Consider the following 15,484-nt stretch of genomic DNA (forward strand, 5'->3'; position numbering starts at 1 on the left):
ATGCTGCCATTCCGGCTGCAACTTCCAGGCTTGTAAACATTACCGGCTGACAAAACTAGCGATTTTAAGGGGTTGTTTCATGCCGCGGTTCAAGTTTTATGTACCGCTGTTAGGTTTTCACAACCTGGGAGCTCGGAACTGCCGTTACTTTTTGGACAAAATTTCGTTTTGTGTGTTTTCCAACGGTGATGTGGAGGCTGTCGCAAGATTCCGGTGGCCACCTTTCTAGGACCGCATCTCGGAGCACAACAGGACGCAGCGACGGGTGAGGTTCTATATGGGGCTATGTCTGGTTCAGACATATATGGGCATAAATGGGATGTACTATAAACAGTAATGGATCTCCATATATGGGTAACTGGTCCGATATACATCACTGGCCAGGTGGCCAAGGGCAAGGTCTCATGTCGCCCTGCAGGCGTCTTACTAGTATATGTGTGTGTGTGTGTGTGTGTGTGTGTATTTGTACTGTGTACACACACACACACACACACACACACACACACACACACACACACACACACACACACACACACACACTTTCCTTCGTTATTTGTTCCGGATTTTTGCAACAGAAGTATATTTAAAAGGTCTAGGAATATTAAGGGCAATTTATTTTATCTTGCAAACTTTGCTTGTTTGGTGTGTGTTTTAACCACTTTTAACTCAGCTGATTTCTTTGTTTGATGAGACGGTGCAGTAGTGCTAATTTAACTGCACTGCTAGATTTAAATGATACCCAGTGCGCTGCTGTTGTATAATTGATCGCATGGACCGCGTGTGTCATTCCGTCGTGGAACCGTGAGTGGGCGCTCCTTCCAGATCTGATCTGATACTTCGCTCTCCGCTCTCTTGACCCCCTGTGGCGTGAACAAGACACTTCCTCCTCTCTTTTTTCTGATTTCATGGCGATCGGGAGAAGAGAGGGAACCACCGACCCACGCACACTGTTCCACCAGCAACAGCGGCAACACTGAGACACAGTTGGAACTTCTGGGGGTAAATAACAACAAATCCACCACTTCATCTCCTTGCTCGCACGATGCGATCGCTCATTCATCCACGCACCAGGGATCGAAGCACCAGTAAACACGCCGATCACACTGATCGATCCACGTCTTCTCTTGTAGTGTTGTGAACTAAACGAGCTCACGAGGGTGTCGCTGCTGGCTCAAATAGCCGATCCACAAGGCATCGCCCGCGTCGCCGAGCGACACCGCGACGCATTGTAGATCTGCTCTTTCGACACCGCCGTACTAACGGAATATACATGAAGCTTAACGACGCTGTGCTAACTCGTTAGCAACTCCGCTACGGCGCGTTGGAAACTCCATTAAAACGTGACCAGAAGGTGCTGGCGGTGCTTGCTGCGGCTGATGTTGTTGTTGTTTACTTGCTCGACTTTTAGGCGAGTTGTTGAGGCGTGTTTGTGTCGCTGCACCGCGGCTACATGAGCTGCGTTAGCGTCGCCAACGCTAGCTTGGGAAGTTAAAACAAGTTAGAAGTTACGTTAGCCCGCAGTAATAGTTTTAATAATGAAGTAATGCGAGTCGAGCCTCGATTTGAAACGATGCTACGGCTGCCGTTGTGTAAATGAGGAATATTTATTTGAGGTATACATATGTGTACACATGTGTAACATGTTTTTAAACGGCTAAAAGAAGGGGTTAGCATTAGCAAGTTTTGTAGCTAACGGTAACTAGCCGCAAGCTAACGGACTGAGGATGGGAACTGAATTCAGCGTTAAAGTCTTAATTCGCGTGCATTATTAGCAATGCACGCGAATGAGATGTTGCAGTACTGTGTCTGATGTTATCGTTTATTTAAGTTGTAACATTATAACAACGTGCATATCAACACCAATAGGGCGGCGTTCTGGTTAATTTATACGTCATTTTTATCTGAAAGGGGGAGACTACTCATGACGTCATTAGTGGAGTTGTAAAACTATGTGTACATTACAATTAGGGGTGCAACGGTTCAGTTAGCCCAGTGTTTCTCAAACTTTTAAATTTCAAGGTCTCCCCTTAACTCTGACAGTGTACAAATGGAACCAAATGGATTTGGTTCCATTTGTACACTGTCAGAGTTACAGACTTGTATGGTTCCATTTTGACCCTCCTAAAGGAACCCACAGAGTCCCTGGAATTCACTTTGAGAACCACTGAGTTGGCCCATGGTTAGTCTCGAAACCTTGGTTTTTGGCTCACGGTTTTGGTTCAGTTTCGGTACATTAAAAAGTGAATTTGAATGAAAAAAAAAAAAACAATTCAGACACATTCCAGTTAAGGTTCACAAAATCTATGGTTGGGTTGGGTTCATTTCGATATTTTGGTGTGGCGGTTCGCTACGTTTTCGATGAAAAAACACCTCAGAAATGTCCTTGATTTCATTATTTATTATTATTTATTTATTTTTGAGCGGTGGTAAACCGCTCCATAGAGTGGCTGTGCGTGTGTCTGTAGCCTTTTTCCTGGCAAAACGTGTGTGTAGCATAGCCTGTACATCCTAGACTCAAATCCTAGTCTGAAGACGTTATGCAAGCACGACCACCGCTCACTTCACATTGGGTGTGATTTTTTTTAAACTTTGAACAATACCCAACCTCTCGGGTAGTCGTTCTCAAATTGGGGTCTGTGGACCCCAGGGGTCCTTGAGTGGGTTCCAGGGGGTCCCTAGCAGAATGGTTAATATGGCAAAAACATCTGATTAACCCCTCACTGTAAACCTTTAGCCTATACATGGGCTATTTGAAAATACAACAAATGTGAACTCTTTCATTGCATATTGCGTTCAAAGTGGATAATAAAAAGCACAGTAGAAGCTATGTCACTGTTCACTATTTATTAAGGACATAGAGGTAAGAAAAAGAAGAGCTCCTCTTCCCCAACGCTCCCCTTAATGTGGAGTGGTGGTGGTGCACCAGCTAATATGTTGGTGTGAAACTCGGTTATTTTAGTTCAACTATGTAAAAAGAAAAAAGGAGAAAATACATTTGGTTCATGGCTATGGGCCATTCTGTTCGGTACAGGGTCATTCGGTTTGGTACACCAGTTCTGTTTTGGTATTTTTGCACCCTAATTACAATGTACCTGTACCCTGACTATATGCTTATGTTATGAATTGCACTTCATGAGCAGACTTGTGTAAACGTATGTTGCACAACTTGTTTTAAGTAGGGCCGGGTAATATATTGATATTGTGATGAGACTAGATACCGTCTGGGATTTCGGATATCATGTGGCCCATGTCTTTTACTGGTGATAAATCGGTAAAGCCTTGAGTCTACATTACAGTAAAGGGATGTAATTTTTTGAACTTCAACTTAACCTGAATGTACTAGCTGTTCTATTATGTGCCTAGTAATACACTTAATTACTGTATACATGCATTACTGATGATGATTTATTCAAATAAAATATTTGTTGAAAGTACTATCCATTCCCCCATTGTTCCAAAATATAGCAATGTCAGATTTTGCCCAGCCCTTGTTTAAATGTCAAAGGTCAAAAACGAATGTCATGTGTGTGAGCCTATGTTGTTGTGATGGCAATATTACCAAATTATAATTCCAAAACGGCTTACTTTGTTTTCTTTTTCTACAGGACAGATCACTTTCTCAACCTGATTGGTGGAAAGGTCCAAACAGAATTGTTCTGCTGGTGAGTCTGATATTATGGATGCACTTCACAAAAAGTAATATAGATGTCATCTGTCTTGTGTGCAGTGTTTTTCTTTTTTTTCCTTCTTTTTTTAGGGGGGATAATTGACTGTTGGTTTATCTTCTACTTGAATATGTTAGATTGACATTTACATATACCGGTGTAAACTGCTCAAATAAAGTAGTTGCTAATTATTTCCATGCACAATTTTCAGTTTTCATACATTGGGATGCCATTATGTTTGTTATTATTTGGCTAGTACAGCGTGCCGCCATTCACTGCGCTTTATTTTGAAGAGCCACGGAAGCCACGGTTGTGTCCATGTTGTGGAAATTCACAATGTTGTAATGGCGATCAGTATGTTTACTTTAACACGGAAATTAAAAATTCTAACCGTGGCCGACTGCCCAGTGTCGTTGTGAAAAAAAAAAGTTCTCAGCGATCGAAGCGTTTTTGGAAGTAGATTCCGAGATAAAGCTGTTTCTTTGCAGCAGCAATGAATAGGAGCCTATGGATATTACACGCTTCCTCAGTTGCGGCCGAGTTGCATCATGGGATATCATGAGGGATGGTCCGATCAGGTTTTTTGGAACCGATCACCGAGCACCGATCACAAAAGTTTGATCACCCGATACCGATCAATCACCGATCCGATCAAGTTATTATTTATATATTATTTATATTTTCTAAATGTTAATGTTTTAACTTTAATTAATTCACTCATGAATTCATTTATATATTTGCCTTATAGTTATTTACCAGCATTACTATGTATTTATTATCATAGCAGTAACTAATTATTCCTTCAACACTGTGGAAATCAATACCCCAAAATGGCCTCAAGTGGGCATACTGAACGGCTGGTTGATCGGATGCACCGATCGGATCGGATCGGTGAATTTACCTTTTGATCTAAACCACTGATTATCGCCGATCACGCTTTGATCGGCCCGATCCGATCCATTGCCGATTGATCGGTAACATCTCTAGGGATATGACGTTTATTTGCTCGCCAGCGGCCGCCGCAGCACCTGTTTACCTGGTAACCATGGCAACCAGGTAACATGTCCCTGGACGTGATAAAGGGGCCGTGGCGCCGTAATTCCTATCACGTTCCTGGACGTAATTGGCACTGGAAGTGTTAAAAAAAACAAAACGATTTGCTCAGTTGCCCTGACATTTCATGTTGGTAAATAGAATTTATATCTCCATCTCTTTTAGGTGCTGACGGGGGGATATTTCCTTGTGGTGTGTTATTGAAGGAACTCCCTACTACTTGATTCTGTTTTTAGTTTTTTTTTTTTTTCTTGCTCTGTCCCGGGTTAAGACTGATTGGTCTATGGCTCTGATGGACAAACACAAAGTCAAGCGGGCGAGATTGGACCGCATCTGTGAAGGTGAGATTTAAAACACACGCACAGAATATGTTTTAAGTCTAGGGTATTACATTTAATAATTGAGATACAAAAAAGTAATTCAAATTACATTTGATATGCATGTAATTTAAAGTGATATACATTTTGAAACCATGCAGAATTTCACAATAACTGCGGCTTCATGTGGTTAACCACAGTCATATTCAAAGCCAGACTCAATTTCTATGCTTTGAAATTGGGTGTGGAACACAATTCGTCTGATTTAAATGGTGCTGATATGTTTGTTATTATTGTTATTTTTATGTTGTCTGCATACTGACTAGGGTTTTGAGATTTAGTGTTTTGAAGGGCCCATGTCTTTCATTTGGCTTGATAAAAGAATACATTGCAGTGATACTTGAGTACATTGTTCTGTACCTGCCTGGACAAACATCATTGTGATGTGATTGGTGAAAAGGGTCCTGAATCTTATCGCATTTCCTTCCTTTCTGTCTGTGTAAGGATTGAGGGAGTGCATTTTCACTGAGGAAAGAATTGCAAAGGTGCAATAGGTGTTTAGGATTTCTTTCTTTTCTACTTATCTTATCTTGATTGGTGAGATGCTGAAAGGCTTAGAGGATGACTTTTTTATTGATCGGACCTAGGAATACCAGAGAGAACTGTTGTTAACTAGGACAGCAAGCAAGTCGTATCATGGATGGCACAATTAAGAAGCGTCTTTCTTGGGGGGGGGGGGGGGGGGGGGGGGGGCGCAACAATAATTTGTGTGGAGGAGAGTATACGATGTAGATCAGAGATAATGGAGAACTAAAATGGAGGGAACCGTCTGGGAGAGTCCCTGGAGACGGGTGAGAGGGAGAGGACGAGGTGAAGGGTCGTGGCCGCGGCCACAGGGAAACGGGCCAGCTGTCTCTTTAAAAATCGACAACAGCCAAACCGCCCTCAGCCGCAGCCTAGCTATGCTAATGAGGTTACTGCTGGTTGGCTGGCCCTCAATGGAGCCGCCTGTGATTGGAGGCTGGCTGTGGGGGAGGGGCTGGGTGTGGATGACAGCTGGGATCCAGCCAGCCAAGAACAGTCTGACAGAGAGAGGGAGAAAAAAGAGAGGACGATAGAGGGGAGAGCAAGGCGAGAGTGAGAGAGAGTGAGAGAGGAAGACAGGCTGACAGACTTCATAATGCAAGGTTAGGCCCGGTGCTTGTGTTTGTCTTTAAATGTTTTTGAAGCCATGCTTGTGAACTGCCGGGGAGATATGGAGCTTTGGGTGTGGTTGTGTGTGTGTGTGCCGTTTCCTTTCATTTTTTTCGTTGTTTTCCCCCATATTGCTTGGCGTGTATCTTTTTGTCGTAACGGACGGTTACATAGGGAATGAATCAGTGTATTCGCGGTTGGGTACTTGGCTCTCTCTCTCTGTGTGTGTGTGTGTTTGTGTCTGGGTGGAGTACCGCTGCTTGGTGCATTATCATCAGCCCTGCCCCTCCCCCTCACCTCTCCCTCTTTGCTCTTTCTCTCTCTCTCCCGCACACACGCACGTACACACACACACACACACACACACACACACACACACACACACACACACACACACACACTCCTCCAACGCGGCCAGAGGGGGAGAGAAAGGAGGAGGGAGGGGAAAGAAAGGCCGAGGGAGGGAGAATGAATGAAGCACTGAATGAATTGCATTGTGTGCGGCCATGCTTGCTCGTCGTGGGCCTCGAGTACGCCAGTGTCCTTTACTCAGATTACTCAGTCTCTGTGTGTGTGTGTGTTTCTACTCGTAGTATATTTCCAAAGAGCTTTTGTTTTTCCCTTTTCATCAACGGTTAGTCCTGTTTGCATATTGTGTTATCATTCCCTTTCGGTTTTACACGCGTAATAACGGTTACTCCAGCAAGCCTCAGTGGTTCCAGTGGCTTACAGTAGCCTGTTAACCCTGCCAAACCTTCCACGGCTAGATCCGTGCCTTCACCATGTCCAGATATGAGTCAGGCTGTGGTTAAATGGCGTGCGCCAAATGTGTGCGTTTTTTTTTGCGTGAGGAGGATACATAGCTGTACCGTAGGATTTGCGTGTGTTGTTGGGATTGGGAAATGCTCCGACGTCAGAGGAAGTGTTCACAAATATTTGTTTTCCACCCTGCTAGGAGCTCCCGTCTCACCATTACCTCCTGCCCTCTGTCCAAGTAAATGTTCCAGATCCACACACCCCCATGCTGGGACACACACCTGTCATGGGGGAAGGCACTGTTTGTATGTGCGTTTGTGTTGTGGGATTTTTCTTTTTAAAATACTCCCCATGATTTGTGGGTGAGAAGTCCAAAGCAAAAAGAAAGAAAAGGTGTAAAATGGATTTATCTGCAGTCTGCAGCACGGTGTGCAGACTTACATTTACCTTAACGTCTTAGACCTTTTTTTAGCTGTGGCATTTATTCATATTCATAACTATAAAGCCATAATGGCACGAGGATTCTGTGCACATGTGCTGTATATCGTGATATTTCTATTTTAGCAGGCGTAAATGCCAAAATACAAATGCACATAATTGTGTGTCTGCTCCTTAACCCATTTAGGCCTAGAATTATTGAATGCTTTAACCAGTGAAAAATAGCAGATATACAAGCTCACAGCGTGGCACAGAGTGCCGCGCTGCGAGCTTGTAGATCTGCTATTTTTGAAAAGTCGTGAAAATTTGTGCAAATCTTTATGTATTTTCAAAGCGAACGTTTGTAACTCAAATTTTGCTTCTGGGTGATCCCTGGAACTAAATATTTTGAGATGGGGGTCCATGGCCAAATAAATATCATTTTGGGGGTCCTTCACATGAAAAGGTTTGAGCACCACTGACATAGTAGTCTCTCAAGAACAGACTAACTGAGCTCCATTTAAGTGAAAAGGACCTTTTCTTTGACGATGGCTGGCCAGATTGCTGACATAGAAATAGGTTTTTCAAAAAATCTTAGAAGGATTCAAAAGACTTATAGAATCGGGTCTAATTTTCACGGTTTTTCAAAAATAGCAGATCTACAAGCTCGCAGCGCTGTGAGCTTGTATATATGCTATTTTTCAATAGCTAAAGCATAAAATAATGATACACAATAATGTGTACCCGTTCTAATATTTAAAGACGGATGAATTTAGGTCATGACTCAGAACCCCACATGAGCCCCGCTGCAGCAGCACCGCCACCTCTCTGAGACCCCACGTTTTTTTCTCCACCCCTCCCCCAGCTGTAACACTCTACCACCTCTCCTACCCCACCCCCTTTCTGCACTCCAGCGCGGCTCATAAGTATTGGCTGAGAGTCTTCTTCTTATGTCTCTCTGGTTGATCGACCAGAGCTTACAACAACCACCACAGCAGCCCAGATATGAAGAGCCTTTTTTGAGTACATGAGCGTAGGACTGGATGGATCAATACGTGCCTGGCAGTGGATAGCACGGCTATGTCACTTCCTGAAAGGAGCACGGTGGAAGAGTTGATGGAGGGTGTTCTGATGCCCATTATAGATTCAGTTACACGTTAGACTTCATGTAACCATAGAACACTCACATGCAGGTGTACAGACATACACCTGCAGGTAGGGATGGGACGATAAGCGATATTATCGTTTATCGTGATAAAAAACACTCACGATAATCGTATCGTGGAGATTTAATGTATCGTGGTATCGTCCTCAGTCATGCACTGGGATCAATTCACCTTTTATTTGCCGAGCTGCATATCTGGTACCACTTAAACCCTCTATAATTGGTACTCATAATATACATACTTGATAGTCTTTTTTTCACTCTATCAAATGTCTTTGCCAAAAAATAGCCGATCTACAAGCTCACAACACGTCGCGTTGCGACACGTTGTGAGCTTGTAGATCGGATATTTTTTGGGAAATGTTCCGCCCCAGGATAATGGATTTTGATTATTGCGATAATATCGTAAATCGCGATTTCTTTGGTCACAATAATCGTGATATGATATTTTCATATCGTCCCATCCCTACCTGCAGGTAGAGATACACACACGCACGCACAGTTCAAGCAGCTCCCTGAGGCTACTGCTGGATACCGGGTCGGAAGCCTCTGTCCAAGTTATTATATCGAGTGTGGTATTAGGGGTGGGCGACATGCTGATAAATATTGTTGAGACCATATAATGTCTCCATGATATGCCTTTTCAGAGGTATCGTATATATTGTGATACAATGAGGGAGCCTTATAAAAATCCTGTTGAATTGTTAATACAGATTCATTGCAGAATTAATTTAAACTTGCATTTCTTCTAAATCAGTAGTTATCAAACTTTAAAATGTCAAGGTCTCCCCTTAACTCTGACAGTATACAAATGTATTAAGGGTCCATTTGGTTTCATTTCTATACTGTCAGAGTTACATACTTGTAAGGATCAATTTAGTCCTCCCAAAAGGAACCCATAGGCCGGCTTTACACTGCCGCTGAAATCTAGCCTGAATCAGATCCGAGTCACATCAAAAGTGGAATCCGATTTCTTTGAAATAGTCTAAATCCAGATAGGTCACATGCAGGTCACATGAAATCCGATTTTGAAAAACCACATCCAGAGGTGGTTTCAAATCCGATCCATATCGGATCTGAGGACATCTGTCTCAGTCTGAAAGCAGTAACCACATCCACCCCATTGAGTTATACGCGAGTCACATGCAAGTCACATCAAACTGCCAAACGTCACTTGCTGCGCGACCCGAGCGTGCAGAGCTCCACTGTAACAACGTCATTACAGAGCGCGAGTATTTACTATTTGATTACAGCGCACTGAGCAAATGAGAAAAACAAGAGAGAAGAGAGAAAACATGTGAGCTAAATAGATAAAACCAGAGAGAAGAGCGAAACAGTAGAGTAAAGAAAAGAAGAGAGAAAAACAATATTGTAACATGTGTTTACTATGGTCTATTATGTCGCTTTTCCTGAACGTAATCAACTAGCGTCGACGTAGTGACGTAACGTCATGACGCCTACATCGTTACCACGGTAACCAAAGCAGATATTATGTTGCCGCAGGGCAGCTTTGGGCTGACGCTGTTAAAATCAGTCAGAATGCACAGATCAGATCTGTGTCTCTTGCAAATGCACTGTGAAAAGTCGGGCCAAAAGATCAGATTTGAGAAAATTGGATTTGGGCTGGATTTGACTGCAGTGTAAATCCGGCCATAGAGTCCCTGGAACCCACATTGAGGACCACTGGTCTAGATGGTCTGTTACTCCTCTTCTTTTAGTTTTTGTTATCTTGTACTGTATCTAGGTGGTTGTACTGTTAAGTTAATTGAAGAATAACCATAAAAACCAACATGAAAAAGAATCGTGATAACATTGTGTATCGTGATACAGCTTGGGAGAATATCGTGATATTGTATTTTTCCATATCGCTCACCCCTATGTGGTATAGGACCTCAGTGCTGAGTGCAGAAGGGGATTTTTTTCCCCCTGGGATGAGTGATGTAGACTCATTTAGCCTTTGGTGGTCCAGACAAACAGAGAGCACAGATTGTTGAGTCACAAACAAGCACAATATGAGTGGTTGTTAGCTTTATATAGGAAGTATTGTGAAGCGGTGCTGTCACATACCAAAATGAAACACTGATGTTCTTTATTTAACCCATTTTTTTTCATTATTTTATGCTTTATCTATTGAAAAATAGCAGATATACAAGCTCACAGCGCGGCACCGAGTGCCGCGCTGCGAGCTTGTAGATCTGCTATTTTTTTAAATCGTGAAAATGAGAATTTTGACCCGATTCTATAAGTGTCTTTTTAATCCTTCTAATTCTTTTTGAAGAAACCTATTTTTCTATGTCAGAAATCTGGCCAGCCATCGTCAAAGAAAAAGTCCTTTTCAATTAACTGGAGCTCAGTTAGTCTGTTCTTGAGAGACTACTATGTCAGTGGTTCTCAAACCTTTGCACACATTTTCACGACTTTTTCAAAAATAGCAGATCTACAAGCTCGCAGCGCGGCACTCGGTGCCGCGCTGTGAGCTTGTATATCTGCTATTTTTCACTGGTTAAAGCATTCAATAATTCTAGGCCTAAATGGGTTAAAAAATATGTTTTAGTCCTAGTCCTAATCGGTGACTATTTCACTATTTTAGTTTCATACACGGCTCTAGCCGCTTAAGCCATATTTTAGGTTTGTGGTGAGATGGTGTCACACGAAAAAGGCAAGCTTCACAACAACTGGCATCACAACATGAGCTGTTTTTCACTATTTTTGAAAATCTTGGGAGGTGGTTTGTTTGGAAAATTTTCAGCCAGAATAGGGACATGCCAGGTTGAAAGTAGTTTAACCACTAAGGCAGTGGTTCCGAAACTTTTCAGGTTGAGAGACCCAAAAGAGAGATTTACTTTTGACCGGGACCTAAACTAGTGAAAACAGCAGATCTACAACCGCACAACTCGGTTGTACGTAGGTAGATCTGGAATTTCTTAGATGTGTTTTGTGTTTGTACTGAAGTTGTGACTCGTGACCCATAATTATTGGTCCGTGAACCACAAATGGGTCCCGACCCATTGTTTGGGAACCAGTGCACTAAGGTGGTTGTTCCTCTCCGCCCCAGGCATTCGCCCTCCCATCCTGAATGGGCCGATGCACCCGCGACCGCTGGTGGCCCTGCTGGACGGCCGTGACTGCACTGTGGAGATGCCCATCCTCAAAGACGTAGCCACGGTGGCCTTCTGCGATGCCCAGTCCACACAGGAGATTCACGAGAAGGTAAAAGTCGCACAAAGTAACGTTTTGCAATGAAAATTCATTTCAAATTTAAAATCTCGTTTTCGCTCAGATGTGCATAGTAACTACTGAGTCACGCTCAGTGCGCGCATACTGTATCTCTGCCAAGCTGGTTGGAACTTCATATTTGGCCGAGTCTGTGACATCTGACAATTGGATGATGCACGACTCTGCAGATATTTGGGCATGGTTTCATCCTGATCCGACTGCCTTTCAATTCCATTATAAAATTGTTTTACTTAAAAGATTTAAACATAACAATATACGTGAAAACAAGTGTCATGGTACTTACTTTGCTTACTAGCAGCTTGCATACTGTAAGAACTGCCACTGATTGGTACTGATTCTGCAAGTAGTTTAATGTTTTATGATCTGATGAAGGGTCTTAGTCAAAACGCTCAAGCATTGGTTTATTGATGTGTGCCAAATTGGCACACATCTGTTACGCCCCAGGCTAGGGGTCCCTAGGTGTAACGTAACAAAAATGGACTCCCTCCTTCCCAGTCCCCAAACAGCCAGGCCACACAGGTATGAAATCCTCAAACTTAAGGATTTATTATAGATAAAAGTCACATGTTACCTCAGGGTGGGATCATAAAATCCTAGATACAAAACCTTTTCTAATAACAAGGGGGTCACCCACCCCTACATACAGAACTCTAACAAAACACAATGCTAAAAGACAACAGGCTGGCATTTGGAGGCTGGTTAGGAGAAAGACATCAGACTGCTGGTGGCAGCCATCTTTATAGATCACCACCTGGTTCAGGAGCCAATCACCATGCAGCATCCACCTGGTAGTCAACCACTCACCTTCAGTCACACTCAGTCACCATTCACCCCATCTGGTTGTCAATCGGCCACTCACACAATCAGCACCACTCAGTCACACACACCAATGAGGGGAAAAATACATGTGAACACAAAATATAACTATATGACCCTATAGGGTCATAACACATCAATTAACCACTTTTTTTTAATTATCAGTTATCACTGCCAGTACAAAAAAAGTGGAAATGTGAGTACTTTGCCTTCCATTCCATTCGCACTTTGGATGTGCTACCTTTTTCAATTTGCCCGTGTTCCCACAAAACACGTGCAAAAACATACTGTAATCTCCCTCTTGCCTTCAGCCTGGCGGGAAAAAAACAGGGGCCTGTTTCACCAAAGCAGAATTAAATGCCAGGATTTAAGCCAAATCCAGGTTTGACAAAGTCTGCGCCGTACAGCCTGGTTTATTCCGTTCAACTAGCGCCAAGCCAGGCTATTCCTTTAAAAGCCCATGAAGTTAATTCTTCCTTGATCGTGATTCGTGACCGATTATGGAACCAAAGACCAGAATGGTGTTCTTTTATTTTAATGTTAGGGTAATTCAAATGTGTCCATATACAAACAGAAACAGGTGTTGAATTAACTGTGGAAAAAAATCATTGGTTTATGATTGGAGTCATTGGACTAACAGCTATTTCACAAAACTTGAAGAACAAGGCACTGGATTAATGAAGCTTGGCTGTTAGCCTGGTCTGGAGCAGGCCAACTTAGGAGCAAAACTTCCATGGTAACTAATGTGGAATTGCTTTCATGAAATCGAGTCAAGGAAGGCTATACATATCCAGGTTAATTGGCTAGGCCAGCGGTTCTCAAACTATGGGTCGTGACCCAAAGTGGGGTCACGGGAAGGTGCCCTTGGGGTCACATATTGGCAACCAAAAAATACGTTTTTTATCTAGAAACGGTTGAGAAAAAAGTGCGGTCGTCGCCACCAATCATAGAGTTAATGATGTGACCAACATGAAGAGGACGGCGACTTGACTACACACTCTGCCTCCAAGCAGAAACACAAGACACACACTGCAGAAGAATTATATTCAATGTGAGCGGGCAGCTTAAAAGAGCCACTGTGGGTGTTTTTGTTTCTCCGAGAGCAAGGTACGTACAATAGGTTACATGGAGTCCATGGTTCCATTTGGTTCCATCAATCTGTACCCTCGCGGCTCGCGGAGTTAAACGAACGCCAAAGAAGTTCGCTAATAATATGGGGTTGTGAGATGAAAAGTTTGAGAAACCTGGGCTAGGTTAATCGGCCGAGATAACTCGGCTTTCATGAAACCTATTCAAGGCCATTCTTGGATAATTTAAACCAGGATAGCTGATAAATCCAGGCTTAATCCACATTCTAGGTTTCGTGAAACGGGCCCCTAGAGAACCTGTTTGTTTGTTTGCGGCATGATTCCCAGGATGTGAACTGTAGGTGTGATTTGACCAAGGCCAAGGATGTCAGCTTCACAAGGAAGCCACACCATTACTAGACCCTGTCTAGTTTTACTTCTCTTTTGTGTACAGAGGTTTCTTACTTCCTAAAATACGTTGGATCTCACTGTCCACCATGACTCAATGCCTGTTAACCATTTTTTTGTAGCTTAACTAAATATAGGCCCACCAGAAAACACACACACACACACACACACACACACAGCACACACACACCACACACACACACGCACACGCACACACACGCACACACACACAAATGTAGTGCGGGAAGGAGTATCCAGGCTGTGTTGACTTTTATCTCTACTAACTACTATTATGTGTTATGTTAAACCACTGTAATATTCTGAATGTTCTGCTAAAGCTTTGCAGATTGAATTAAAAGCATGTATAATGTGTGTAGGTGCTGAATGAGGCCGTGGGGGCTCTCCTATACCACACCATCACTCTGTCCAGGGACGACTTGGACAAGTTCAAAGGCCTGCGAGTCATCGTCCGAATTGGCTCCGGCTTCGACAACGTAGACATCAAAGCAGCAGCTGAGCTGGGTGAGGCATCAGAAATATACATGGGAAAAGCTTAAACATATGCCCCCTGATGAAGGGGGGCGACCAGGCCTAGAATGTCGTCGTTTTAGGGGCAAGGCCACTTGGCCTTTGGTGTTGTCCATTTTTGAGGGCACAAAGGCCAAATGCCAGGGCAGGAAGGCCATCAAATAAAACAAGATTTCAGTCAATTGAAAGAATTTGTTGAATTTAACAGTTAGGGATGATAACCTAATCTGCAGTGAAATAGATAAATGATGGTATTTACAATCTGATCCATGCTCAGCCTGCACCAATCAAAGTCACTGGATTGGTTTAAAGATGGGGACTCGGGGTAGTTAAGATTTCAGAATCTCAAAAAGAAACTGGTGTCTGCATGACAAGAAAGAGACACCGGTGTCTACTGTCTACATATTGACCAGAAAGAGACAGAGGAGAAAGTGGTACAGTCAGCTGGGGCATTAAGGCCACTGTGGCCTCAAGTCATGCCATTGGTTTGAGGGGCACAAGGCCAAACTGAGGGGCAACAGCGGCCATGGCCTTCATGGCCTCCATGAAATTCCTGCCCTGGGGGCATTAAACAATTTTTTGCTGAAGTGAAGACAGTGTGCGAGACTCCCCCTTTTTTGTCTCAAGTTCATTACTCCTACGCACTAGAGCTGGGATACGCCTCACATCCGCGACGCGTTGTGAGCTTGTAGATCTGCTATTTTCCAGGCGCAGAAACTTGCAGAATGAGTGTGCAGCGAGTCACTGCAGTCAGACGTCCAGCGCACGTTATTATTTGTATTATTTAATAATCGACTTAGCCTACTATTTAAACACTTTCAAAAGCCACAGTGTGGCTTAATATTCACATTAAGGGTTAAG

At 43.2% G+C, this 15,484-nt stretch overlaps 1 protein-coding gene across 3 annotated transcripts in view; it reads left to right on the forward strand.

Moving 5' to 3' along the window:
- Nucleotides 1-906: 906 nt before the first annotated feature.
- Nucleotides 907-15,484, forward strand: part of ctbp1l (C-terminal binding protein 1-like) — a 30,319-nt gene continuing 15,741 nt past the window's right edge. For 2 of the 3 annotated variants that reach the window (XM_080746200.1, XM_080746202.1), the window contains exons 1-5: nucleotides 907-999; nucleotides 3,606-3,662; nucleotides 4,884-5,059; nucleotides 11,623-11,777; nucleotides 14,473-14,617. In XM_080746200.1, the coding sequence (XP_080602326.1) occupies nucleotides 5,002-5,059; nucleotides 11,623-11,777; nucleotides 14,473-14,617 (358 nt within the window). In that variant the 5' untranslated portion in view covers nucleotides 907-999; nucleotides 3,606-3,662; nucleotides 4,884-5,001. The remainder of the gene's footprint in view (nucleotides 1,000-3,605; nucleotides 3,663-4,883; nucleotides 5,060-11,622; nucleotides 11,778-14,472; nucleotides 14,618-15,484) is intronic. The other variant, XM_080746201.1, reaches the window with a different exon arrangement.

The sequence above is a fragment of the Nannobrachium achirus genome (assembly GCF_963921795.1).
Source record: "Nannobrachium achirus genome assembly, chromosome: 17".
Lineage (NCBI taxonomy): Eukaryota > Metazoa > Chordata > Actinopteri > Myctophiformes > Myctophidae > Nannobrachium > Nannobrachium achirus.